At 40.8% G+C, this 26,465-nt stretch overlaps 1 protein-coding gene and 1 long non-coding RNA gene across 7 annotated transcripts in view; one reads left to right on the top strand and one right to left on the bottom strand.

Moving 5' to 3' along the window:
* Positions 1-26,465, bottom strand: part of TCAF1 (TRPM8 channel associated factor 1) — a 49,345-nt gene that overhangs the window by 16,291 nt on the left and 6,589 nt on the right. For 2 of the 4 annotated variants that reach the window (XM_045864117.3, XM_045864116.3), the window contains exons 1-2: positions 19,033-19,189; positions 11,746-12,379 (exon numbers count right to left, since the gene is read on the bottom strand). In XM_045864117.3, coding sequence (XP_045720073.2) covers positions 11,746-12,365 — 620 coding nt within the window. In that variant the 5' untranslated portion in view covers positions 12,366-12,379; positions 19,033-19,189. Of the gene's footprint in view, positions 1-11,745; positions 12,380-19,032; positions 19,190-21,196; positions 21,337-26,465 lie in introns of those variants that run through there. The other 2 variants (XM_045864118.3, XM_045864119.3) reach the window with 2 other exon arrangements.
* Positions 1-26,465, top strand: part of LOC135362231 (uncharacterized) — a 248,167-nt gene that overhangs the window by 215,848 nt on the left and 5,854 nt on the right. For 2 of the 3 annotated variants that reach the window (XR_010406711.1, XR_010406710.1), the window contains exons 6-7: positions 20,861-21,294; positions 22,480-22,642. This is a non-coding gene — a long non-coding RNA (uncharacterized LOC135362231). The remainder of the gene's footprint in view (positions 1-20,860; positions 21,295-22,479; positions 22,643-26,465) is intronic. The other variant, XR_010406712.1, reaches the window with a different exon arrangement.

Here is a 26,465-nt window from a genome sequence, read left to right as displayed (position 1 = left end):
CAGTATTTTGATTACTTTAGCTTTCTAATAAGTATTGAAATTAGATTATGTTAGTTCCTTTCATGTGCATTAATTTTAGAGTCCCTTTGAACTTTGGTTGGGATTGTGTTCAATCTATGTCATCTGGGGGAAAACTGACATCTTAAAAATATTGAGTGTTCTGATTCATCAATGTGGTGTATTTCTCCATTTCTTTAGGTCTTAATTTCTGTCAGTGACATTTTATAGTTTTCAGGATATGGGTCTCATAATGAATTTTATTAACTTGATTCATTAGTATTTCACAATTTTGTGTCCTGTTTTAACTGATATTGTATTTTTAATTTCAATTACCAATTTCTGGCTGCTAGTATATAAAAATTAATTTTTGTATATGACCTTGTATCCTGCAACCTTGCTAATTCAATTGTTATAGTGCTTTTTTGTAGTTTTAAAGAATCTTTTACATAGATGATCATGTTTTTTGCAAATCAGCATAGGTTTACTTCTTAACTTTTCATACCTGTGCCTTTTTTTTACTTGCCTTACTGCACTGGCTGGGACCTTTAGTACAATGTTGAATAACAGCAATGAGAGCAGGTATCCTTCCTTGTCTTATTTTCAATCTTGGGGTATTTCACCATTAAGCACGTTCTTAGCTATAGCTTTTTTAAAGATGACTCATCATATGGTAGAAGTTCCTTTTTATTTCTAAATAAAATGCTATGATTTGGTATTGAATTCTGTCAAATGCTTGCATGTGTTTGTGTATGCGCCTTCATATATTGAATTATATGGTTTTCTCATTCATTCTGTTAATTTGGTGAATTACTTCCATGTAAGAATGTTAAATCAGCCATGCATTCCTAGGATAAGCCATACTTGGTCATGATGTAGTATCCTTTTTATATATTACTTTTATTCTTTTTACAATATTTTATTAAGAATTTTTGCATCTTTGTTCATGAGGGATATTGTTCTGTAGTTTTATGGGAATGTTTTTCTCTGGCTTTGGCATCAGAGAAATATTGGTTTAATAAATCAAGTTGCAAAAATTTTCCTCCTCTTCTATTTTCTTGAAGGGTTTATGTAGGATTAGTGTATTATTTGTTCTTTGAATGTTTGATAAAATTCATCAGTGAGACTATTTGGATCTGAAGTTTTCCTTATTGGGATTTTTTTTTTTTTGCATTATTGTTGATGTTAAATAAAATTTTTATTTTAAAATAAAAAACCATAAAAATTGCATATATAGTACCAAGTTCTATAAGCCCTTCACCCAGTTTTCCTAATGTTAACATATTAACAATCATGGTATGTTTGCCAAAACTAAGAAGTTAAAACTGGTAAAATGCTATTAACTCCAGACTTTATACAAATTTCATCAGCTTTCCCACCAACATTTTCTAGGATCCAATCCAGGAAACCACATTGTATTTAGTATTGGGATGTTTTAAATTATAGTTCCAACTCATTTAACACCTATTTTCTGTTTCTTCTTGCGTCAATTTTTAGCAGTTTGCCTCTCTCTGGAAATTTGTCCATTTCATTTGTCAAATTCATTGGCATACAGTTGTAATATTCTTTTATTATCCTTTTAATGCCTGTAGGATCTGTATTAATCATCCATATTCCATTCCTAGAATTTATCATTTGTATTATCTCTCTTGTTTTTGTGATCAATATATAGAGAGAGATTTATCATTTTTATTGATTTTTTTCCAACTAACCAGCTTTTGATTTTACTGATTTTACCTATTGTTTTTCTATTTCCTGTTTCATTGAATTCAGCTCTCACCTTTATTATCTTCTTATTCCTTCCACATATTTTGGATGAGGTTTTCATTTTTTGTTTAGCTTCTTGATGTGGAAAACTTAGGTCATTGAATTTAAACTTTAATCTTTTCTTTTCTTTTTTTTTAAAGATTTTATTTATTTATTTGAGAGAGAGAGAGAGAATGAGAGACAGAGAGCATGAGATGGGGGAGGGTCAGAGGGAGAAGCAGACTCCCTGCCAAGCAGGGAGCCCGATGCGGGACTCGATCCCGGGACTCCAGGATCATGACCTGAGCCGAAGGCAGTCGCTTAACCAACTGAGCCACCCAGGCGCCCAACTTTAATCTTTTCTAATAAGAGCATTTAAAGGCATACCTTTCTCTCTAAGCACTACTTTAACGGCATTACGCAAATTTTGACATGTTGTGTTTTCATTTTTATTCAGGTCAAAATATTTTCTAATTTCCTTTGTAATTCTTTTTTGACTTGCAGGGTATTTATGTATTTTTTAACTTACAAATATCTAGATATTCCAGATAGGTTTATGGTGTTGATTTCTAGTGTAATACTACTGTGATCAGAACATACTATGTATGATTTTAATCCTTTTAATCTTATTGAGACATTTTATGGCTCAGCCTATGGTCTGTCTTCATGAATGTTTCATGTACACTTAAAAAGAATGTGTACTCTGCTGTTGTAACCATGCTAATAGTTTATACATTCAAAAAGTAAAATTAAATATATAAATATGGGTAAAACCCCACATTAAATAAAAGTAGGGCCAAATGAAAAACAAACAGACAATCCAAGTACCTTTTGAACACAGTACTCGGACTTTCTATGCTCAGGGCAGTATATTCTGAGGACAAAACTAAATACAGAGAAATCTTTAAAACTTATTATTTATGCTGTTGGTAGTAGTATGAGGACAGTAATCATGAAATTATTTTGTGTGCACTGTAGGATTGAGCAAATGAGTAAATACTGAAGTTGAGGAAACCAGTATTCTCATTATGGGAGATGGAAGATACAAATCAGGAATGAGGGAAAGAGAAGAAGAAACCCTGTAGTTTTGGATTAAACTGGAGGTGTCAGTATGAACTTATTAAAAAATAAATATTTCCTGGCTGTCTTCTGAGGAGCCCAGGAATGAAGACAGTCCAAAAGCAATGAGCACACTGAGGTGATCCTGGTTTCTAAACACTATTCACCACTGAAAGGAGCTAGGAATCTTTGAAGATATGGCTGAATCCAGGTTTTGGACTAGAAAAGGACAAGATAAACTTGCAACACCTTGTTGTACCAGACATTGAGTAAATACTAAAAAATGATTGGTCATGTCAAATCATCGGGCAGTCAGCTTAATAGGGCTTTCACTTGCCAAATTTGTGACAAGATGACCTTCAAAAAACACTGACTATCAATGAATTATAACACATTTGATTTTTTTTTAAAAGGTCCATGACGTGAGTACAGAGTGAGACTAAAACAAAATTTTAAAACCACCACAAAATAAACAACAAATGTTGTGGGGGTGCGGAAGGAAAGCTCTTCCTGACAGAAGGATCTCAACCCATTCTGGGAGCAGAAAACCTACAAGCAGAACTACACCCAGCTAGAAGGTCAGGTTGCTACAGGTGCAGAGAAGAGAGGCATCCATATCAGAATGGGAGGCGTTGGAGGAGGTGACATTTCACATGAATCTTTAAGAAAGGAACAGGAGCTACCCAAGAGCAGTAGAAGTAACTGATTTTTTAAGTATTGACTCAGGCACAGATCATCAACTAATGCTAAAACCAGTGGGTAGAAGGTTGTTGGTGAACAGGACGTTACTACTCTCAAATTGTCACACCATAGATTAAACTAGTTACAAAGGGGGAAAGGCTCTTACAATAGGAAAATCTGACTAACTCCAATTTAACTAAATGGCTAACTCTATCATTACCGGTAACAGTAAAACTGACATCACATGCCTCCCCGATTTGATACAGTGTAACGAACACAATTTCACCTATGTAGTATTCTTGCCAAAAATGTCTGGGCCGAGTATAATCATGAGAAAGCAATTAGACAAATCCAAACTGAGGGGCATTCCACAAAACAACTGGGCTAGATGCTTCAAAACACTAAGGTCCTGAAAGATAAGAAAAGCTGACAAATGTTTTGGTTGGATCCTATATTTTTTTTTTAAAAGATTTTATTTATTTATTAGAGAGAGAGTGAGAAGAGAGCGCAAGAGGGGGTAGGGTTAGAGGGAGAAGCAGACTCCCCGCCGAGCAGGGAGTCCGATGTGGGACTCGATCCCGGGACTCCAGGATCATGACCTGAGCCGAAGGCAGTCGCTTAACCAACTGAGCCACCCAGGCACCCCTGGATCCTATATTTTTAAAAAAAATCTAAAAAAGGCATTGTTGAGCAATTGCAGACATCTGAACATGGACATTAAATAATAGTATTGTATCAACGGCACATTTTTTGAGATCACTGTATTATGGTTATGCTGGAAAAAGCCCTTGTTTTTAGGAGATACATGCTGAAGTATTTAGATGTGAACTGTTACTTTGTCTATATCTTACTCTCAAATGGTTAGGCAAAATAATTATTCCTATGTGTTTACATAGTATATGTGAGAAAATCTAACCACTGAGGTATCTAGGTGAAGGGTGTGGTTATCATTACATTATTCTTGCAACGCTCCCATAAATGTGAAAAATTTTAAGTAAAGATCTGGGGAAAAAAATGAAAGAGAACTGCAGGAAGAATAGAAAAATCATGTGTAATTTCTAAACAGTGAAAAGAGAAAAAGAAACTCAACCAATGGAGCAAAAGGCAGAAAGGGAAAATTTTAGTATATGTGCTGCTGAAGCGAGCACTGGAAAGGGAAAATTTTAAAAGAAACAACAAGAAAGTATAACAGAAAATATCGAGTACGATGATAGCAACTAGAGCATCAATTTTCTCGATTATATAAATGGATTATTTCCCTTGTAAATGGCAGAGGCTCTCTGTTAGGTTAAAAAATCAGATTTATAGTAAGAGACAAATCTTTTGGAAAAGATACAGAAAGACAGAGTAAAAGGATCAACAAAGAAGCAAAACAACAACAAAAAAATAGGAATAGCTATTACCGTATTAGACAAAATAGAGTTCAAGGTGAAAAATACTAGTTGCAAGAAAGGATATGCTAGACCGACAAAACATACACACCATGAAAAAATTCATGAGTTTTTAGGATACCAAAATATAGCTTTGAAATATGGAAAATAAGAACCAATTCAGTTCTAAAATCACAGTGGGAGTACAGAACAATTGTTTTAGAACTCTCTTTTAGATCAAGTATATAAAAATTAAGTAATTTATGGAAAATATGAATAATCCAGTTGATCTAAAGGGTAAGTTTAGACATACGTATATAACAGAGAATTTACAAAATGCTCTCAAAAAACGATACTGTTACTGATATTTTGCTAGGTCAGAAAAAATAATGCTATTGAAAGTATGTGATAACAGCATTGTGGTTATATTTAAAGATCAGACCTTAATCTTTTAGAGATACACTATTTTATGGATGGCATGATGCACTGTCAGGGACTTGCTCAAAACCAACTGGAAGAGGGAGGGAAAGGGCAGGTGATGAGTTGAGACCAGTTAGCAGGAGTTGGTAATTGTGGCACCTGGGTGATGGGTACATGTTTGTTCACCGTTGTGATTTCCATTTCTGTATATGTTTGAAGATTTCCAAAGTAAGTTTCTAAAAGGAAACTGACAAGTATTTAAAACGAATAGGTATATATCTAGCCTGTGTAGGTTTTAGTGGAAGGATATTCATTATATCTTTATGTATAGGAGAAAAATTAGAAAATAACTTTATTGTGTACTAATAGGTGAATGGTTAAGTAACTTATGGAACAATCCAACTGTGGAATGCTATACAGCTATTCTGAAAGATGATGTACGTTTATCAGGTGCACATGGAAAAATGTTCAAGATACATTAAGTGAAAAATCAAGTTGCAGATCTCTCTCTCTCTCTGTTTCTCTTTCTTCTTCCCCAGCTCTACCACCCCCTCCCCCGTATGTACACACACACACACGCACACGGAAGAAAAGTCAGAAAAGATAGAGTCCAAACTCTGGGGAAAAGAACGAATTAGTTGGAGCAGAGGGAGAAGTGGAGATGAAGATCTTTTACTTTTTACTTTGCATACTTCTGGATTATTTCGGTTATTTTTCAACAAGCATGTATTTTCAAACTGAAGAGAGGAAAATGTTCATAAAAAGAGAAAGAGATCCGAATTGTGATTTAGCAATTAACTCTTCTAAAGTGCCCTGTCTTCCCACTTGGATTCGTTCTCTAAAACATCTTGTTTATTTTTTGAGAACCAACTAATGCAATTGTAGTCTACATAACTAAGCATGAAGTGAGAATGGTGGAGTAGGAGTTAGGTCCTATGTTTACCCCCACCACGCCTGGCCATGATCCTGACATAAAATTCCACAGTTAGCATTCTGAAAATTCCTAACATGTAACAAGCAATGACCTCCAGCGATTTGTGGATCCTTGTTATAAATAAGCTTATAATTAATATCCGCTCAGATTTTTTGTTTTCCAAACTGCTTGGCAAGTAATAGTTATGATTATCTCCCATAAACTGACAGTTTTCTTTCTTCATTTCAGCTAATTTCAAGTAGATTACTCAATTTTCAAAATTCTGAAATTTTAATGATCTGGAATTCAAAGACTTTTTGTGTGTAATATCCTTTCATGATCTTTCAAAATGAAGGGAATATAAATCATTATCAGTGTGTAATGTCTGTCAATTCAGGTTTCACAAGGGTGTTTTCAAGTCAAGGAATTTGGAGCATGCAGACATTTCAGGGTATGACCATTTGTACGACATTCTTTTCAATGCATCTCTGATGACTTTGACTTTATATGGGGATCACTGTGGACTGAAAACCATTCTCAATGGCCTACAGCCTAAAGGAGGACAAGGATGTTCTACTCCAGCACTTTCTATTCAGAGGGAAAAAGAGGTAGAAGGATATGCCAAGGTCACGCTGCATTTACTGGCAGTAAGATCCCGGGGTTCCAGTGAAACTCAATATCACAGCCCCTTCCTACAACAGTTGTTCGGTTTTTCTAATTCCTTCCAGGTCTTGTTACTGGAGATGTTTATGTGCTTTTAATTCTCAGGTCTTTGGAAATCATTTTCTTGGCATAAGAAATAATGCCTGGGATATAGAATATAATCCATAAATGCTGGCTATATAAATGGATGAATGAACAACAGAGTTGGAACTCTTTAATAGAGGCCTGAGGTTTGGATAAAAATGAGACAAGGGACTTCTATCCCAAAGAGGAACTAGGCAAACTATTCTGGTTGATTCTCCTAAAACCTCCCTAAGATTGATCATCTAATGATGCATTTTATCTGCATCACATCTCTTATTGGTGGAGCCAGTTCAATCTCTAGTACCTGTTTTATTAAATGTATAAATGTTAAATTTATAAAATGTGGCAGTTGATCATGATGATGCTGTCTCAGTTTGGTGGAGGAAGTAGGTAAAAACATGAGTTAAAATGCCAATACTTCATACAACTGGGACAACATACATGATCTGGAGTAAGGCACCATAATGATGGATGCTAGGTAAGTTTCACTGGTTGGGAATAATATTCATGACATCATACTCATATACCATAGTGTGGAGGCTGGATGTGAAAATAATTAAAGTGTTTTAGGTATTTGAGCGTGTTTCTTAATTCACTGAATCCTCACAACCATCCTGAAAGGCAGCTATTATTAATCCCACTTCAGAGACGAGGCTTGAGAGGGTGACTATGACACCAGGTTATAGAGCGTGCACCAGACAGAGCTTGGGAACTTACTGAAGTCTTCCTTCTCTAAAATCTGGGCCTTTTCCAGGTTATATGAATCCTGAGTCCTGCAGTGAGACTGTGAGTAGTTTATGACAATGGACACAGTGTTTTGTCAAATGAAATACTTAATAGAAGGTGAGTCTCCTTCTGCACGTAAAGTACACCACCACTGGCCTCAGAACTAGAGGCACAGTAGAGACACTGAGGATGAAGATGATAAGAGGAGAAATTGCTCAGGGAACAGACTACAAGTGGCTTGGTCTTACAGAGGGCATGGAGACTAGCATTCTTTTTTTTTTTTTTTTTAAGATTTTATTTATTTATTTGACACAGAGAGAGACAGCGAGAGAGGGAACACAAGCAGAGAGAGTGGGAGAGGGAGAAGCAGGCTTCCCGCCGAGCAGGGAGCCCGACGTGGGGCTCGATCCCAGGACCCTGGGATCATGACCTGAGCCGAAGGCAGACGCTTAACGACTGAGCCACCCAGGCACCCGGAGACTAGCATTCTAAATGCAGATGATGATGCTTTCCAGGCAGGAAGGGAGGGCAGTGACTAGGAGGCTCATGTCCTGACACCTGTGGGTATTCTCACCAGGTTAAAAGTAGATCATCTGGTTTTATTGCTTAGGGATTTGTTTTTCTGATCATAAAGTAGATGTCCTCTGACAAAAATTTGATTCATCTTGATAAGACCTGCCACAGTTTACTCTTAGAAGGGCGAGAGGATCCCAAGATCTTACTTAGAATTTAGTAAGAAATATGCAAGTAATAAGATTAAAGTTATCTTAATTCACATTCCCATGTTTAAATGAGGGCTTAAAAATAAATAAATCCTTTGAGTAACTAAATCCATAGGGGTTTTCAATCTGAACTTTGCTGAGCATGTGATGGAAATAATCTTCCTTCTTGAATTCTAATAGAAGCATCCTGGTGTCTTGCATTGTCTAATGTTTCTAAAACATTTTGCAGATATTCTGTATAGTACTACCAATCACAACAAGAGTGGAGAAAGATCCAAATGCTCAACAGCAGGCAAATGATTAAATAAATGAGGCATTCTCATGAAGTGAATCAAATATAACTTTGAAGATTATATAGAATGAAAAATATTTATGAGTGGAATTCAAAATAGTATGTATACTAAGATGATAACTATGTAAAATTATGGATGAGTGGGGAAAATAATATGCAAAGATGAAAAGAGTTGTGTTGTAGGTTTATGACCTATTACTTTTTAAAGTGAACATTTAAAAATATAGGAGCTATTGAAGAATATTGAAAAAGTGGCTTAAAAGAGTATCCCATGAAGAAGATTCATAATTCCAATGTACTGGCAATTGGCAATACATACACACATAGAAATATTTATATGTGTATCAGAGATGTTAAAAAGGTAAGTGAATCATTTGGAGAGTTAAATTTGGTTTTCTGTTTATGTCATAAAACTATTTATGCATTGACAGATGTGGAAGGTCTTTAATGTGACTTGTGAATTATTTTTCTTGTCTTTTAATGTTCTTACATGTGAAGTGAGGTAATGAAATATATACCTTATTAATAAAATTTGGTAGAAAGTTTGGAAAATAAAAGTTAAAAAGTAAAAATCATCTACCATTATTCCATGACCCAGAGTTCTACCCATTACTGATATTTTGACCTTTTCCTTCTATAATATTTTCTACACATAGCTATATTTTTTGAACAAAAGTGGGAACATAATGAAAAACAGGTTAGTATCCTACTTTATTTCATTTAATAATACCCCCTAAAAGATTTTCTCCATGCCCTTAATTATTCTTGGAAACATAGTTTTAATGGTTGGTAAATCTATAATTTATTTAGCCATACTACTTTTCCCTATTACAAATAATGCTGAATTGCATATCCTTGTACATGAATCTGATTATATCTGATTCTTTTTTAAAGTCCTATTAAAAGACATATTAGGGGCGCCTGGGTGGCTCAGTTGGTTAAGCGACTGCCTTCGGCTCAGGTCATGATCCTGGAGTCCTGGGATCGAGTCCCACATCGGGGAATCTGCTTCTCCTTCTGCCCTTCCCCCCTCTCATGCTCTCTCTCTCTCTAAAAAATAAATTAAAAAAATCTTTAAAAAAAAGACATATTAAAGGTTTATTAAGGCCTAATTCACATAAAATAAAATTCACTTGATTTAGGTTTATAATTAATGGATTTTGATATACCGTTTGGCAACCACCACAACATCAGGTGGGAGAAGATCATTTAATGTCTACCTTTCGGCATTGGCTACGTGAAAGTGAATTTTTTTTTTTAAGATTTTATTTATTCATTTGAGAGAGACAGAAAGAGAGAGCACAAGCTAGGGGGAAGGGCAGAGGGAGAGGGAGAAGCAGGCTCCCCGCTGAGCAAGGAGCTGGTGCAGGGCTGGATCCCCGGACCCTGGGATCATGACCTGAGCCAAAGGCAGACACTTAACCGACTGAGCCACCCAGGCGCCCCTGTGAGAGTGAATATTAAGTAAACTATGGGGTGAGGAGGAGAGGGTTTTTTGTTTTTCTCTACCAAATCTCAACCCATACTAATCTCAACCCATGCATTTAATCAGTATTTCACATCTTTCTTTCTCTCTCTCTCTCTCTCTCATACCCCCCCACACACACCCTCTTGTGCCTTTTACTTTCTCCTCCATACTTCTGTCAGCCAGTCAGCTCAGGAAAATCACTACTGTCATCTTCAATCCATCCACAAGTTAAAAAATGACCCACCTAACATATGAGCAAAGCTATGCTATACCTACCTGCAAAAGCAAGCATTGTGACACAGTCTTACCTAGTAAATAACCAACACTGATAACCCACAATCTCCACAACAGAGTCTGCATACTTCCCTTATTAACTCTGATTTGTTTCTCAAGCATTAATCTTCAAGTTGATTTTACATGTGCGCATACACATATATCAGTACACACACACGTACAGCCGAACCCCCTCAACCCCACAAGCTGAGAATCATTGATGATGAGAGATGAGTAGGCAAGCCAAAGAAAAAAGAGGTACGGTTTTGGTAGAGAAAAACATCTGTGAAGGCAAGTAGGGGGGATTAGGTTGTTTAGAAACAGAATTATGGTCAAGTCTTACCTCCCTGTTCCTTAGGATGAAAATCATTGGTAAGCTGAAAATCTGATCAATTTGGTCAGTCATTATGCCTCAGAACGACTGTGTCTTTCCTCATGGCACATGTGGGGTTTTGTTTCAAATGTTCCATGCCAAGAAGAGGCCATGGCCCATGCCCTATGTGTCCGCACTAACCCTCGTATGCCTTCCTCACCCAATCCTACTTTACTCTGCTCCTGCCAGTCAGAGATCCCAGTGCTCTCTGCTCCAAAGATGCTTCGAGTTTTAATGTACAACCGGGTGTGGCCTGGTACGCTTCTTATACTCCTGGGACTACTCCAGCCTCTAATCTCCCCCATTCACCCATCCAATCACCAGCCAACAAATGTTTCCTGAGCACCTACTAACCTGCTCTACGTTCAGCACTATATGAGATATTGGAGCACAGTGTGAACAGAACAGACTGGGCAGTGCTCTTAAAGAACTTCCATGTAGCCTGTCTCTGTACCCATCGCCTGCCCCCCTCGTTCTTCAACATCAGGTGTTTTGCCTGCAGACATAAAATCTTCCCCTAACTCCTAGATTTAGCACAAACAACTCATGCTATCTTTTCTTCTAGCTCACCTTCTGAATCGTCTAGTTCTTACTTCCATCCCAGTCCCATCTGGCTGGACATTTCAAAGCCTTTCCCACAGCTCTTTAGACTTTGTCTTATGGGGTCCCTCATGTCTGTTTTCCGTTTCCTCACATTTAGCTAGACACCAGGGAAATAATGGTCACTAAGAAGTTTTCTCTGCTCAAAGAGCTAAGTGGTCTGGTCTGGGGAGGCAGTAGCAATGGGGACCTTGATTGGTTTAGGGTGATCTGTTTGATAGAGGGTAAATCTGCTTGATTTAGGGTGAATCTATGCCTAAGTGCCAAGGTCTCTTCTGTTAGCCTGGGAGCAACCGAAAGACAAGAACCGTGTCTTTTTTAACATGGGACCAAATCCCCACTGGGGTAAGGCACTCACCTAACTAAGACTGGAATCTTGGGCATCTTCTTGGAGACTTTGAAGAAACTTGTGTCCCCTTTGTTGTCGGTGAAGTATACGCCGGCCACACTGGTCACGAGGTTGCCAGGGAACGTGAAAAGCACCCTTTCATCATCGCCCTGGTTAGCCCAGTCCCAGGCCTGGCCTCCAATGAGCAAACCCCCTCCACGTTTCATAAACTTGACCAACTTTTCCGTCATGGTTTCATTGTAGGCATCAATGCAGTAAACCCCCAGGGAGTCTTTCACTTCTGGCTCAATCTTCGCCTCCACCCCAGAACCCTCAAGGATTTTGGCCAGGGGTCCCAGGGATGGGTGTACACCAATGGGAGCCCCTGGGGAAGAACAGAGCCAACCTACTGCATTGAGGAGAAAGGGAGCGAGCTGGGCTTCTACCAAGTAGTCCTCATGGGACACCACCACCAGGCGGCCTCGGCCATAGGAGGAGGCAGCAATGAGGACCTGGCCCATGTCATTCACCATCACTGGGAAGGAGGCCTCTCCAATTAGAAGCAGTTCACATGGGATGGCATCTTCGGGGACATCCCAGCTTGTCACTCCATTCATAAGGGCCTCAAAGGCAGCAGAGGGAGTCGCCATGGCTGGATTGACTTCTGTAAAGAGGAAAGCAAAGACTCAGTTTGACGAAGAATAGATAAACAAATAAATAAAGGAGCCAAACAGTTCACTCCTCCCCTAGCAGGGACAGTTCTTCCCACGACGCAGATGAGACAGACTGAATTGACTCAGGGACTCACCAGGGGTGTCAAGGTATCCAACCCAGGAGACCCCATCACACCCTTCCCAGTCCTCCTAAATTCTTGTGGCCAAACCAAAAGAGCTGGACACTTTTCCATTGCAGAAGGAAGCAAACCTTCGAAGTGGAGAATGTGGGCAGAATAGTGCCCCCAAAGAGTTATCTGTAAGTCCTAACTCCCAGTACCTGTGAATGTGACCTTATTTGGAAACAGGGTCCTTGCAGTACAGTCAAGTTAAGATGAGGTCATGCTGGATTTGAGCAAGCCCTAATTTAATGACTGGTGTCTTTTAAGAAACATCTGGATGCAGACACAGACACACAGGGGAGAATGCTAAGAGAAACTGGAGCGATGCATCTATATGCCAAGGGAGGCTAGAGGTTGCTGGTGAGCACCAGAAGCTCTGGAAGAGGCATAGGACAGATTTTCCTTCAGAACTTCCAGAAAGAATCACCTTGCTAACACCTGGACTTCAAACTTCTTTGCCCCCAGGCCTGTGAGAGAACATATTTCTGCTGTTTTAGGTCACCCAGTTTGTGGTGATGTGGTACAACAGCCACCAGAAAACTAATCCAGTGGTGCCGCATGCTGCCCCCTGCCCCACTCAGCTCCCACACTGATCTTATTAATCCCAGCTTGGGGATCCCAGAATTTCAGTCTGGAAAGTCTGGGTCCTCAGAGAAGCTTCTTTGGTCGCAGTCATAGGCTGGGGAAGTGGAAAGCATAAGTCCTCTGTGGCTTGAATCCAGGTCCCAGACAACCAGGAACTATGGCAGATTCTTACTTGTACCTGGACACAGTGGAGAAAGGTGTGTATGTCTGTGGATGCGTACTCACACAAACCCTCTGCTTCTTCACCATGAGCTCCCTGCTTAGGATGCTTGACGTCTGACCTCCACTATATACACTTTACTGAAGCAGTTGCCCCAAGAGCAGCTGTGTTTTCATAATCAGGACATCCAGGGGTTGGCATTCTCACTGCCCACTCGGTGGCACCAGCCAATGCTGCTCCCCTGGTCCCTGAGGCTCTCACCGCAGGTAATGTTATGGCCAGAGCCAACCTCATCATCTTCAACCTGCTGACCCATTCACTTTCTATCCTTCCCTCACCTCTTCTGAAAATGCAGATGTTCCTTATGTTTTTATCTTTGGTCCTTAACATCCTTCTGTTTCCCCTGTCAGAGAATTTGCTCACTCTCAAGGTAATATGGCAAAGCAGTTACAAGCTCAGGCCCTGGAGTTAGGCTATCTGGACCTGAATCTTAGCTCTGTTTGCTTACTAACTGTGAGATGGGGTGACACATCTCAGACTTGACTTCCTCATTCATTAAGTAGGGACGAGAGTGTCTAGCATATAAGGTTGTCCCAAGGATTAAAGGAAATAACAAGTTAGGTGTCTTTCAGTTACTTATTATATATATATGTATATGCGTTTATTTATATGTATGTTTACTTATAATTATTTGGTTAAGAGTAAGCTATTTAACTTGCAAATGTGCATAAGAGAGAATTGTTATTTTTTAAAAAGATTTATTTATTTTAGAGAGACTGAGTGAGCGAGTGGGGGAGGGGTAGAGGGAGAGAATCCTCAAGCAGACTCCCAGCTGAGTGTGAAGCCTAATGTGGGGTTCGATCCCATGACCCATGAGATCATGACCTAGGGCCAAAATCAAGAGCTACCCAGGCGCCCCATAGAGAATTCTTAGAAAGTGAACAAAAACCAAACCTAATGTCAGATTTTATAAAAACTGAACTAAGCATTTAATGATTCTGATTTTATAGTTTTCACATTTTGGAGCCAATGCTAACACTAATATTAATTATTATTACATTTAGTTCTCAAGTGTTTCCACGGGCCCCTGAGAAAGTCCCGGGCACAGGCACTGTGCCTTCCGCAGGCACAGATGAAAAGGCCCTGGTTCTGAGGTAACAAATAAACTCAAGATCCTCCTGAAAGAGCACACTCTACCATCTGCAGGGGTCTCTAAAATTAAGAAGTCTTAAATTTAGTCTTTTCCCTCAAAACTAGCTCCTCTTAGGCACATTACATGGGCTCAATGTCCCTAGCTGCTAAGGAGGGTGACATTTACCTCAGAGAATCTTTGAGATGCTAGAATCAGCAGGCAGCTGGTTCACAAGAGCTTGTCCTTTCCCTGCTCTTCCTGGTGTCCACAAATAGCCAGGACAGCAAACCGCAAAGAGTCACAGTTGTGCCCCTTCTCCCTCCTGTCTGCTATCCAGCTGGTCACAGTCCTGTCAATGTCATCGTTCAAGGTTTCCAACCATAGTGCCAGGAACCTAGTTCAGATGCTCAGTAATTCATTCCTCGACTAAACTGACCCAGTTTCTGAGTCACCAGGGTCTGTTCTTCTAAAAGCCACTGATAGCATTATTTCCCAGAAGAGAACCCCCTCCCAGAGCTTTGCTTTTTCCCACAGGGTTAAATCTGACACCTTCATCCTGGGGTTTGAGGTCTCCAGGGCTGGCTGCTCCTTACAGTTTCCAGCCACCTAACCTCTCTGCAGCTTCCAGAACACTTGGCATCCCTGGACATGCCCTGCTTTCATTTTAGAGTCTCTTTCCATTCTTTTCCCTTCCTGTTCCCTCTCCCACCTCTTTCTATCTGTTGAAATCCTACCCTTCTAAGAGAAGATATTCACAGAAGAGGAAATTTAAATGGCCAAGTAGTCTATGCAAATACTCTCAATCTCACTAGTCAAGGCAATTGAAAATAGAATGCATGATGTTGCCCACAAGATTGTCAAAAAGGAAGAAGGCAAAGGAGGAGGAGAAGGTGAAGAAGATGAAGGCAGATAATAATGCCCAATGTCCAAAAGGCTAGGAGGACATGACCACAATGTGCTGGAAGGGCTGAGAAGCTGAGAGCAATCTGACGGTGGCAGCTCCATTTCAGAGGTGAGCCTATCCTCAGACCAGCAATCCCTTTTCTGATGACCTTTCTTACAGAAACAAGAGCAGCAGTATTAAAGATATAATATGTACAAGGATGCTCACTGCCATACAGAACTACAAATGGAGATAGATAAATGCAAACCTAGAAATGGAGAGAGATAAATGACAGGGAATGTTTTCCAGAACCATCTATGACTTCTGTGGATGCAGCTCTCTAACCCAAAGCCACACCTATCCCATTTCTGCATGCTACCCCACCTCACAGCCTGGTATTACAACATAAGACCCTGGGCCATGGCCCCCAGCCAGCCACGGATGCACACCCCCTAAAGAGCTGCCCATCAGACCCCTTCTCTCTGGGCCCTGGTCACCGCCAGGGCTGGTACTCCAGAAACACTCAGAGCAGAGAACTCACGTTTTTGTCTCCCTAGCTGTATTTTAAGCTAGTTCATGGGAGAACAGTCTATGGAGAAGTGACAAAGGGATGGGCAGGTGGCCTGGAGATTTGAAAAGTAGGGGACCAGAACGAAGAGGGCTTTTCCTGTGGAGTTGCCTCCTCTTACCTGCTGGGGTTTGGTAGGGAACACTCAGGCTCCCCTCTGATCGGCCAGTTTCCCCTGTCCTGCACCACGAGTGGGACTGGGATAGAGCCTCAGCCTGATACCCATGCTGTGTGTGTGGCAAGCCAACGTCTGAGAGGGAGAGTGTTTGGATAAAGGATGATAATCTATATTATAGAATATCATGTCGCTATTACAAAGAATGAGTTAAATCTGTTTTGCATATGTAGAAAACCCTAGATATACTTTAAGTGGAAACCTCAAATCACTGTAATATATAGCACACAAACCCATTTTTGTAGGGATGAAGATAATAACAGTAGTACTAGTAATTTTAGTAGGAGTAATCACAACACACTGCTTTCCAGGTTCCAAGCATTATTATGTTTCTTTCATAAAGTATTTAATCCTGACAACAAACTTGTGAGGTATGTACGATCACTATCCATTTTATAGGTAGGCAACAACAAATAAAACAAAAAATGTGATGGCCAGAGAATGTGTTACTTGCTCAAGTCACACAAGTGTGAGTGGTGGATCCAGGATTCAAACCCAGGGAATCTTGTACTGAGTCCACATTCTTAAGTACCAGAAATATATAAGCCTGGTTAAGGACCAGGATTTTCTATACAAGAGAAAAATCTATGGGGGCCACATTTTAACATGCCAACATTAACTGCATTAGGGAGGGAAGAGGTGAACAGTATTCTTTCTCCCTATACAAGTCTTCATCCTTTGAATTGTATGTATTACTGTTACAGTTAAAAGTAACACAGGTAATATAACTTCAAACAAGCAAGTAAACACACATTAAATGCTTGGGTATATATATTACTGGATTGCTTACCTGATCATATCTCACCTAAAATGTATTTTTTCATCTCCCAATCGGCTGAGCATTTACCTACTAAAAAAATCTGATTCCCTCCTCTATGAGGTTCTTTGAATTTTGCAGCTGGTTCTGTTCCCACTTTAACCAGCTATATCCATGACTCCAACACCTGACTTTTAAACCGAAAGCTTCCTGTTTATGCCTGTTTATGCTCTCCTAGCTTGGGGACTACAGAGGGACACAGGCTGGGTGGGGGCAGGGTGGGGGAATCCCTTTTATTTCTCTCCCTAAGTTCTTCATCCTTGGTTCTCCTTCTGTGGCTTCTGCTTTCTCTCCTCTGGGCCAACTCGGCCCTCTTTCAGCTTGCTGGAACCCCAGGCACCTCTAAAGCAGGCTCAACCTGTAACTCAGGCAGAGAGCTTTACGAGTCCCCTACCCCTACCACAGAGGCCCCATGCAACCTAAATGGGGCTTCCCTTTAAGAGATGTATTTGGAAGGGAAGGAGGGTAGCAGGCCTGTCTTGGATACTGCACCACATCCTGCATTATAGTTTGATTCCAGATCCAAGTAGGGTAAGTGTCTGAGATCAGGGCTATGTGGGTTCTTTGGATTCTCCAGGAGAATGAAGAGGTGCTCCGTGGGTGGATAACGGGAGTGATGGATGGTGTCAAGGGCAGACCGAGATCACTTCTTCGGCAAACAGCTCCCCTGGCCTTGGCAAATGATTAATAGCACAGACATTCAGTCCTATGGGTCTTCTCTTCTTCCTGCCATTTTCTTCCATGAACCCCTTGTTTCTTTTTCCTTATACATCCAATACCCTGTCCAATGTCCATCAACTTCTACTAAGCTAGAATTGGGGTGGGTTCACCCTTCTTTTGTATTCTGTCCTACATATTCCCAGATCAATTTTATTTATTTTTCATTGAAAAATGGTTTAATATATTTAAAAAGGATATGAAATACATGTATTAGAACGTTAATTTTAAAAATTAAACAGATTCCTATATACCTACTACCCAGCTTAAAAAACAGACCATTACCATTATTTTTAAAGGCCTTCTTGTCCTAATACTTCCCCCATTCCCAAAAAAGTAAGCACGATTTAAAATGCTGCTTTTCTATTCCCCTATTCCTATCTTACTACACTCCCTTCTCAATTCCTGAGTCCCCCAGGGGCTCTCTTTCTCTCACTCATATTTGCTCATTTCTCTGACGAGGAAACTCCCAAGAGAACAGCATCGCAGGGAGCACAAGCCCGGGGGTGTTGACCAGCCTGCCTCCCAGAGCACAGCGTTCTGTGAAACAGACAACGGGGGACACAGGTCGTTCTTAAATTTGAGGGGCTGTCCGTACTGAGTTCTGGTGCGGAATCCTCTCGGTTCCGCCCCAGGCCCTCACCCCAGCCAGACTTGTACACAGGCCCAGAGCCAGTCCGCGAAGAGCTTGTTGGTGACGTCCGAGGCGGAATGGAGGGGGGCTGGGGGGCGGGGGAGAGGGCAATAGGGGGAAGGAAGGGAGCTGAGCAGAAAAGCTCTGCCTGGCAGGGAATGCTCCAGACCTGTTGGCACGGTTTGCGTGAGGTAGGGGTACACAGACCACTGGCGCCTCTTGCACTTAAACTCCCCCCCCACACCCACACCCACAGACACCGGTCCCCCGGGGGCTAGTGAGAGTGGGTAAGGGAACTCAGTCCCAGAGCCGGTGTTTGCAAAGATCAAAGGACAGTAGGACAGAAGTGATGCTCTGTCACCAGCCACCTGTGTGACCCTGGGCAAGCCCTGCCTCGTCCCTGGTCTGGGGCATTCTCATCCGACGAAGCTGCGGAGGAGATGCTGTTCTCCCGTCGGGCCTGTGCGTATCTCGACCACACAAAGCACGCAAACACAAACATCAGATGTCAGAACCCGGAGAGGGGCAGCAATGCGGCAGCGGCGACGCGGAGCCCAGAGCAGAGAAAAACCAGCAACAGAGGCTAGGACACAATCAGCGAGGGACCTGTCCCAGATCCGGGGGCCCTCCCGCAGGTCCCGCAGGTCCCGCAGGTCCCGCAGGTCCCGCAGGTCCGCCCGCGCCCCCTCGGGCCCCCTCGGGCCCCCTCGGGCCCCCTCGGCCTCCGGCACCGCCCTCCCCAGAGCCAGGCCGAGTTCCTCGCCAGCCGCCCCTTCTCCCGCCTGCGGGGCTTCGGCAGGGGGCCACTCACCGGGTCGCGGCGGCAGCCGGACGGGGGCAGGGCTGGGTGCAGAGGGGACGCACGGTGCGGCGGGGAAGGGGCTTCCCTGCAGGCAGCGCCGCGGCGGGCGGGCGAGCGAGCTGGTAGCGGGGAGGAGGCGCAGCCGGGATGGGGGGGGGAGGAGGGGTTCCCGAAGAGTCTCCTCCTCCCCACTTCCTCCCGGGCGCGAGAGCGAGCCCGAGGGGCGGCGCTTGGCAGGGGACAGCGCTTCTTTGTGTCGCCGGCCCTGCTGGCTCGGCATTGCGGTGGCCCCCATCCTGGCAGAGTGGACGGCCGTTCTATTAGAGACAAACTGCTCTGACTATTCGTTACTAAGGGAAAGGCTGAATAAATGATAGGACACCTTCGGTGCGATATTATTCAATTCTTAGGAAGGTCTTAGATCTCCATTTGGTTGGGGGGATGTACTTGACATACTGCGGAGGGGGGATAAAAATTGTACAAAACTGTTAGCTGTGCTTTCATTTTTATAATTAAAAAAAATAGCCCTTTACGTATTTGTACTATGATGGGAGAAGGGAAGACTACATCTCTACCTGTTAATATTGTTTGACCTGAGGAAGAGCGCAGGGCAACTTTTATATAGCTCTGCATTGTTTGCATTATCTATGTTTCTTTTGTAAGTTATGAATATATTATATTTCAAACGGACAATAGGTAGCTAGAGTCTACCTTTCTATGTACATTTCAGTTCCTATTTCTTTCTTGAAGTCTTTTCTGATCACCAGTTGACAGCTGTCCTCCCTGCTGTGAACTGTGAGTTCTACTTTGTCCAGTGACTTCACCGTCCTCAGGAGCTAGTTCTAGCATGTGAAATGCAGTTAAAAACTCAAGACTGTCACCAGATGTCCCGGATTCAGATCTCAGTGCTACAATCTACAGGCTGACCTCAGTTTTACTTGTACAATAGGAATGATAAAATTAGTACCTATATTACAGATTTATTGTAAGGCTGAAATTAAGTGAGTGAATACTTGTAAAGTTCTTAGATCAATGACTGGCATGCAGTAAGACTGTACCAGTGCCTGTTAAATAAAATAAATATTCAGGCTGCCCTAAGATTCAATACTTCATGTTCCAGGAAAATGCATACCTTTTAATATACTGACTAGAGTTTTGGTCCAAATCCAAGTCATATTTCCTTTCCCGAGTCCCCTTCAACCTCCTTTTCCTCTTTCCTTTCTTCTTTAAATCTTTCCCCAAATTGAATCATATAATTAATAGCCAATAAGGGATATGGGTAGGTGAGCTCAGTGGCATAAAACACAGAAGGAACGCCAGGAACAGAAATCAAGAAAACCTCAATTCAGGATCCTGCCCAGTGGAGGACCACCTGAGCGACAGTGAGCACGTCCTTTATCCCCGACAGGGCTCAAGTTTCTGAGCTAATAAACAAGGAGGGCTGGAGACTTGCTTGCTAAGTCCCTTTCCAGTCTGAAATGACAAGACTAATAGCACCGCAAGGCAAACCCCCCAAGTACTGAGTTGCATGGAAAAATTTAAAATATTGTTTACATAAAAATAAATAATAAAAGGACAAAAATATACGTGAGAAGGATAGACCCTAACTTACATCTGAGGATGGACATGAGATTTCATGGGGAAAAGATTTTAACTGTCAGGTTTTGTTTCTTAGAAAGGAGGAGACACACACACATATACACACACGCGGGGAGGGGGGAGACACACATCCACATCCACGGGGTGGGGGGCGGGGAGAGCAAGTGCGCTGAAGCAAAGGTAATAAAATGTCCGCATCTGATAATTCTGTTATATTATTTTCTGTACGTATCTGCAGCTTCGAAACATTTCATCATGAGAAGTGTTGTAATAGGGCGGAAATTCCTGGAGAAGAATGAAGCACGAAAGAAATAAGAGCCAGAGTGGTAGAAAAAAGCAGAACCAGACACAGAGATGGAGAGACCGCAGGGAGTCCCCTTTGAAGACATCTGCCTCCAGGCCCAAGCGGTCTCAGGCCCAGACCCTGACTACCTTCGCAGCCCCGCAGGCGCCCCCTCCCCCGCGCTCCCCCGGACTCTGGCCGGGTCGCTCCTTCTCCCACCCCAGCCGCGCGAGCTTGGTCGGTGCGCCGGGGCCTGCTCCGGTTCCAGAACCATCTTTGGACGATACTCACCCGTTATCCAGCAATTTTCACACCGGGCTAACCGGAGGGGTAAGGGACTGATCTGCAGAGACGTGACAAGGAGACAGGGCAGTCAGCCTGCAGATTCGGTAATTGGAGGAGGTGGCGGCGGGAGGCGTGCAGCGGGGAGATGGCCTGCAGTGCAGAGGGCGAGGGGGGGGGGTACCACCCGGGAGCTGATTGGCGGCTGCGGCGGGGGGGCGGAGCCTGGCTGGCCGCCCCCAGACCTCAGAGGCCCTGCTTTGTGTTGAGACGATGCAGCCCCAAATCCTGGATGGAGTCCCGGCACGGCTCCGAGTGCGACAGGGCGATTGGTTAAAAAACAAATCCGTAAGACTTTACCAAGGGAGGGGTTGATAAATATAGATTTGTATATAAAACGATACATAACTATTTACAAGGAAGAGTTAAATATACATATATGTGCCAGGAGTTAGGCTGTATCTATATTAATATTTTTAATGAACGTTTAACATGGTATTAAAAATAGAGCTTGCATTTTTGTAGGAAAAACTTTTTAAATATTTATATATGCTTATATAAACACAAATTATATGGAAAACATACATCAAACAATTAGAATCAGTTACTTCAGACAGTTAACAGTAGATTACTTTTAAGTATGTTTTCTTCATACACCTTGTTAACATTTTGGTAGAAATATATATTATTTTGTGATAAAAATTGATAAATTTAATGAACTAAAACAGATAAAATATCCTTGCTCAAATAGCTGGTAGTGACACAGCCATAAATATGATTTTTCCCTGTGTGGGGGATTCTTGAACTTTGTCCCTAGTCCTATCTCATTTTAGTCAGTAAGAGCAGGATATAACACTTGACTTTTGAGCCATAACCTGACTATATGGTCCCGCCTTGAATCCATGTCTGCTCATCTAGCTTGGTGAGCTCAAATTTAGAAGCTGGGCCAAAAACCAGCTTGTTCCCTTTTATGGCTGGTCCCAAAGGCCTGAAAGATTTGTGTGGCATCTGTACATTCTGCTGTTTCCTCACCCTTCACCCATCACTGCACTGGCCCCTATTCTCTGCGTGCCTAAGGAGAAGGTGTCCCTGATCAAACTGTTCTCAGGAAGTGACCAGTAAAAAGCTTTCTCCCCTACCACAAAACAGTGTCCAGGCTGGACCTTTGACAGGAATGTGGTTTCAGTGGTAAAGGAGATAGATTCCTACATCCTGTATCACTTTGGGGTTTCATTACCACTCCCCAAACTAGAGTAAACATAAGTCAAGAACTGTGTTTTGTTCTTCTTTAGATTCTCCACTTCATGTGGCCCACAAACAGGTGCTTGGTAATGTCTGCTTGATGGATGGATGGACAAGATACATGACTGTGGGGTGAGGAAGGCAATCTTAGCACACTCCTCAACAAGACAAAGAGTAGCTTAACAGTGAATCAAATCACAGCTTTCCTATGTTGTAAGTTTTCTCATCTTCATATTCTTTTCTTTTAATCTTCTCCCATAAACCTTTTGTTTTCTTCCTATATCTGCTAAAATTTCAGCTAGTTCTAATCTCTCCCTCTGTTTCAGACTTCACATCACTTGCTCCGTTTTAAATCCTATATCCTTCTAGAGTTTCTGTTTTTCTTTCCGGTTTCTACCTTGAGACTGCCATGAAATCCTGAATGTAATGAAATAACTTTTGAAATATTACATTCAGTAAATACTCAGCTAAATTGGAATGAATGAACAATTTATTAAAAACCCATACTATAAAATATTATGCAGTTCTGAAAAAGGATAAGCTCAAGTCATACCTTGAGGAATGCTTTCAATATATATTTTCAGCAAAAAATTTGTAATGCTCCTAGTATGTGTTTATGTTTATTTAAGCAGGAAAAATAAGGACATATTTGGCTACCTCAGGAAGTGGAGAGGGTTGACAAGTAATTTTTTTCTTTAGACATTTATTTTTATTTTTTTAAACTTTTTTTTTTAAGATTTTATTTATTTATTTGACAGAGAGAGACACAGCGAGAGAGGGAACACAAGCAGGGGGAGTGGGAGAGGGAGAAGCAGGCCTCCCACCGAGCAGAGAGCCTGATGCGGGGCTCGATCCCAGGGATCATGACCTGAGCCGAAGGCAGACGCTTAACGACTGAGCCACCCAGGTGCCCCTAAACTTTTTTTAAAAAAGATTTTATTTATTTATTTGAGAGAGAGAGAATGAGAGAGAGAGAGAGCATGAGAGGGGCGAGAGTCAGAGGGAGAAGCAGACTTCCTGCTGAGCAAGGAGTCTGATGTGGCACTCGACCCTGAGACTCCAGGATCTTGACCTGAGCCAAAGGCAGTCACTTAACCAACAGAACCACCCAGGCACCTTTCTTTAGCATTTTGTATTTTTAAAATGTTACAAACATAACCTAATATATATATATATTATATATATATATGGACTATTCAGTAATACCACTATTCAGTAATACCACTCTTAGGTATATACCCAAGAGAAATGTATATATATGTCACCAAAAGACATGTACCATAATGTTCAAGGCAGCACCATCCATAATAATCTAAAACTGGATACTACCCTCCCTTCTTTCTTACCCCTAGTTCTGCCCTGGCACTATCTTCTATTACAAGTGTCTTAAAGATGTTATCTTCAGATAAATTTGAGAATTTATTTTCAAAAGTTCTTTAAGGAAATTCTAAAGGATGTATCTCAAGAAGAAATAAAATAATCTGAGATAAATTATCTGAAATGTAAGACAAAATGGTAAGAGACTTCTAAATCTGGCACTGAGAGAATACCTTATTTAGAACAACCCTTCCACTGAAAATTCACAGCAATAAAAGTTGGACAAAATCTAGGAAACAATGGAAGACTTGGAAGAGCAAACAACACAAGGAGAATTTGAGAAGCTATAATCCCAAGGGAAGAAATACACAGGACATGAGTTCTACATCCACTGGGGATTTTCAAGTTCACAATGCAGAAAAAGTGAGGCCAAGCAGAAAGTGTCAGTCTTACTGATTCAAGATTCTCAAACCAACTGAACTCAGAGGGCAAAATTTCAGACAAGAAGCTATCTCTGAGAGTGAATATAAAAAATCTGTATACAAATTCCCCTTAATTTGTCACTGGCTGACTCTTAAACTATGCACACACAGGAAGGGACCACCTCCTCCAAAAAAATCCACCAAAGCTTGTTGAAAATAGCAGCTAAAATGTCAAACAGATGACAGTTATTTCAGTAGCTGTACTATTCTGGGAATAAAGCAGTGGAGGTCAAGTCCCACAAAAACAATACACTCTTAATCAACACACTCTTTCAGTTGAGACATGAGAGGATCCATGGCATATCAAAAGAATGACACCTTTGGAGTCAGGATTATGGTCTTGGGTAAAGGAAAAACTTAAAATGCACCAATTTTAAGAAAGCTTAAAACTAACCTTTAATGGCATGAAAGTACTCTTCTGGTGCTTTATCATTGCTCATCCCCACCCCCAAAATCCTCTTCGAAAAACAATAACATCAACCATAACTTTATGGTTTAGGGGGAGGCTAAAAATCAGATTACATTGCCAAGAACTCAGAAGAAACAACAAATAATAGAAACAGACTCACATGTGGTTTGGACATTTGCATTCTTAGGGATTGACTTTAAAATAACTGAGTCAATATGTTAAAAAATTATAGAAGCAAGGCTGGAGAATTTCAGTATTGTAAAACTCATATATAGAAAACCATAAGGACTCCATCAAAAAACTGTTAGAACTAATAAACAAATTCAGTATATTCAGTATGGTTGCAGGATACATAATCAACATACAAAAATTAGTTGTGTTTTTATAAACTAACCAGGAAGTATCTGAAAAGGAAATTAAGAAAATAATCCCATTTACAATAGCATTAAAAACAATAAAATACTTAGGAACCAATTTAACCAAGGAGGTAAAAGACGACACTTATAAAACATTGAAGAAAGAAATTGAAGACACAAATAAATGAAAAGATATTCCATGTTCATAGATTGGAAGAATCAATAATGTTAAAATGTCAATACTAACCAAAATTATCTACAGATTTAGATTTGTATTTCCCTGATGATTAGTGGATTTGAGTACAAAATCTACAAAATTCCAACGGCATTTTTTACAAAACTGGAAAAAAAAACCAATTCTAAAATTCATATGAACCACAAAAGAACTCAAATTGCCAAGGCAGTCTTCAGCTAGAAGAATAAAATTTGAGGCATTACAAATGCCCGATTGCAAACTATACTACAAAGCTACAGTAATCAAAATACTATGGTACTTGCAATGGGAAAAAATAGAGAGCCCAGAAATAAACCCACACATTTACATTCAACTCACTGTCAACAAAGGTACAAAGAACACACAATGGGGAAAGGATAGACTCTTCAATAAATGGTGTTGGAATAACTGGATATCCACATGCGGAAAAATACCGTATATGAAAATCAACTCAAAATGTAATTAAGATTTAAATGTTAAGACCTGAAATTGTAAAGCTACTAGAAGAAAATATAGGGAAAAAACTTCTTGACATTGGTCTGGGCAATAAATATTTGGATATAACCCCCAAAACACAGGCAACAAGAGCAAAAGTAAACAAATAGGACTACTTCAAACTAAAAAGCATCTGCATAGCAAAAGAAACAATCAACAGAGTGAAGGGACAACCTATGGAATGGGAGAAAATATTTGTAAACCATATGTCCCCAATAAGGGGTTAATACAAAAAATATATAAGGAATTCAAACAACTCCACTAGCAAGAAAATAAATAATCCAATTAAAAAATGAGCAAAGGACCTAAGTGGACATTTCTCAAAAGAAGACATACAAATGGCCAATAGGTATATGAAAAAGTACTCAAATCCACTAATCATCAGGGAAATACAAATCTAAACCATGACATATCACCTCACACCTGTTAGAAGGACTACTATCAAAAAGATAACAAGTGTTGGTGAGGATATGGGGAAAAGGAAACATTTGCACCCTGTTGGTGTGAATGTACATTGGTAAAGTCATTAGAACCCAGGAACCCAATTTCTGGGTATATATTCAAAGGAAATGAAATCAATATCTGGAAGTGATATTTGCACTCCTATGTTCATTGCAGTATTATTCACAGTAGTCAAGATACGGCAAATGACTTAAGTGGTTATCCAATGAATGAATGGATAAATAAATTGTTGTATGTATATTCAATGGAATTTATTTAGTCATAAATAAATAGAAGAAAAGTAATAAAAAAGTCATAAAAA

Source organism: Mirounga angustirostris, unplaced genomic scaffold (genome assembly GCF_029215605.1).
Source record: "Mirounga angustirostris isolate CCGP_5_RB_7025 unplaced genomic scaffold, mMirAng1.0.hap1 SCAF_12, whole genome shotgun sequence".
Classification (NCBI taxonomy): domain Eukaryota; kingdom Metazoa; phylum Chordata; class Mammalia; order Carnivora; family Phocidae; genus Mirounga; species Mirounga angustirostris.
The sequence above is the reverse complement of the archived record's forward strand: the minus strand, read 5'-3'. Positions and strand labels throughout refer to the sequence as shown.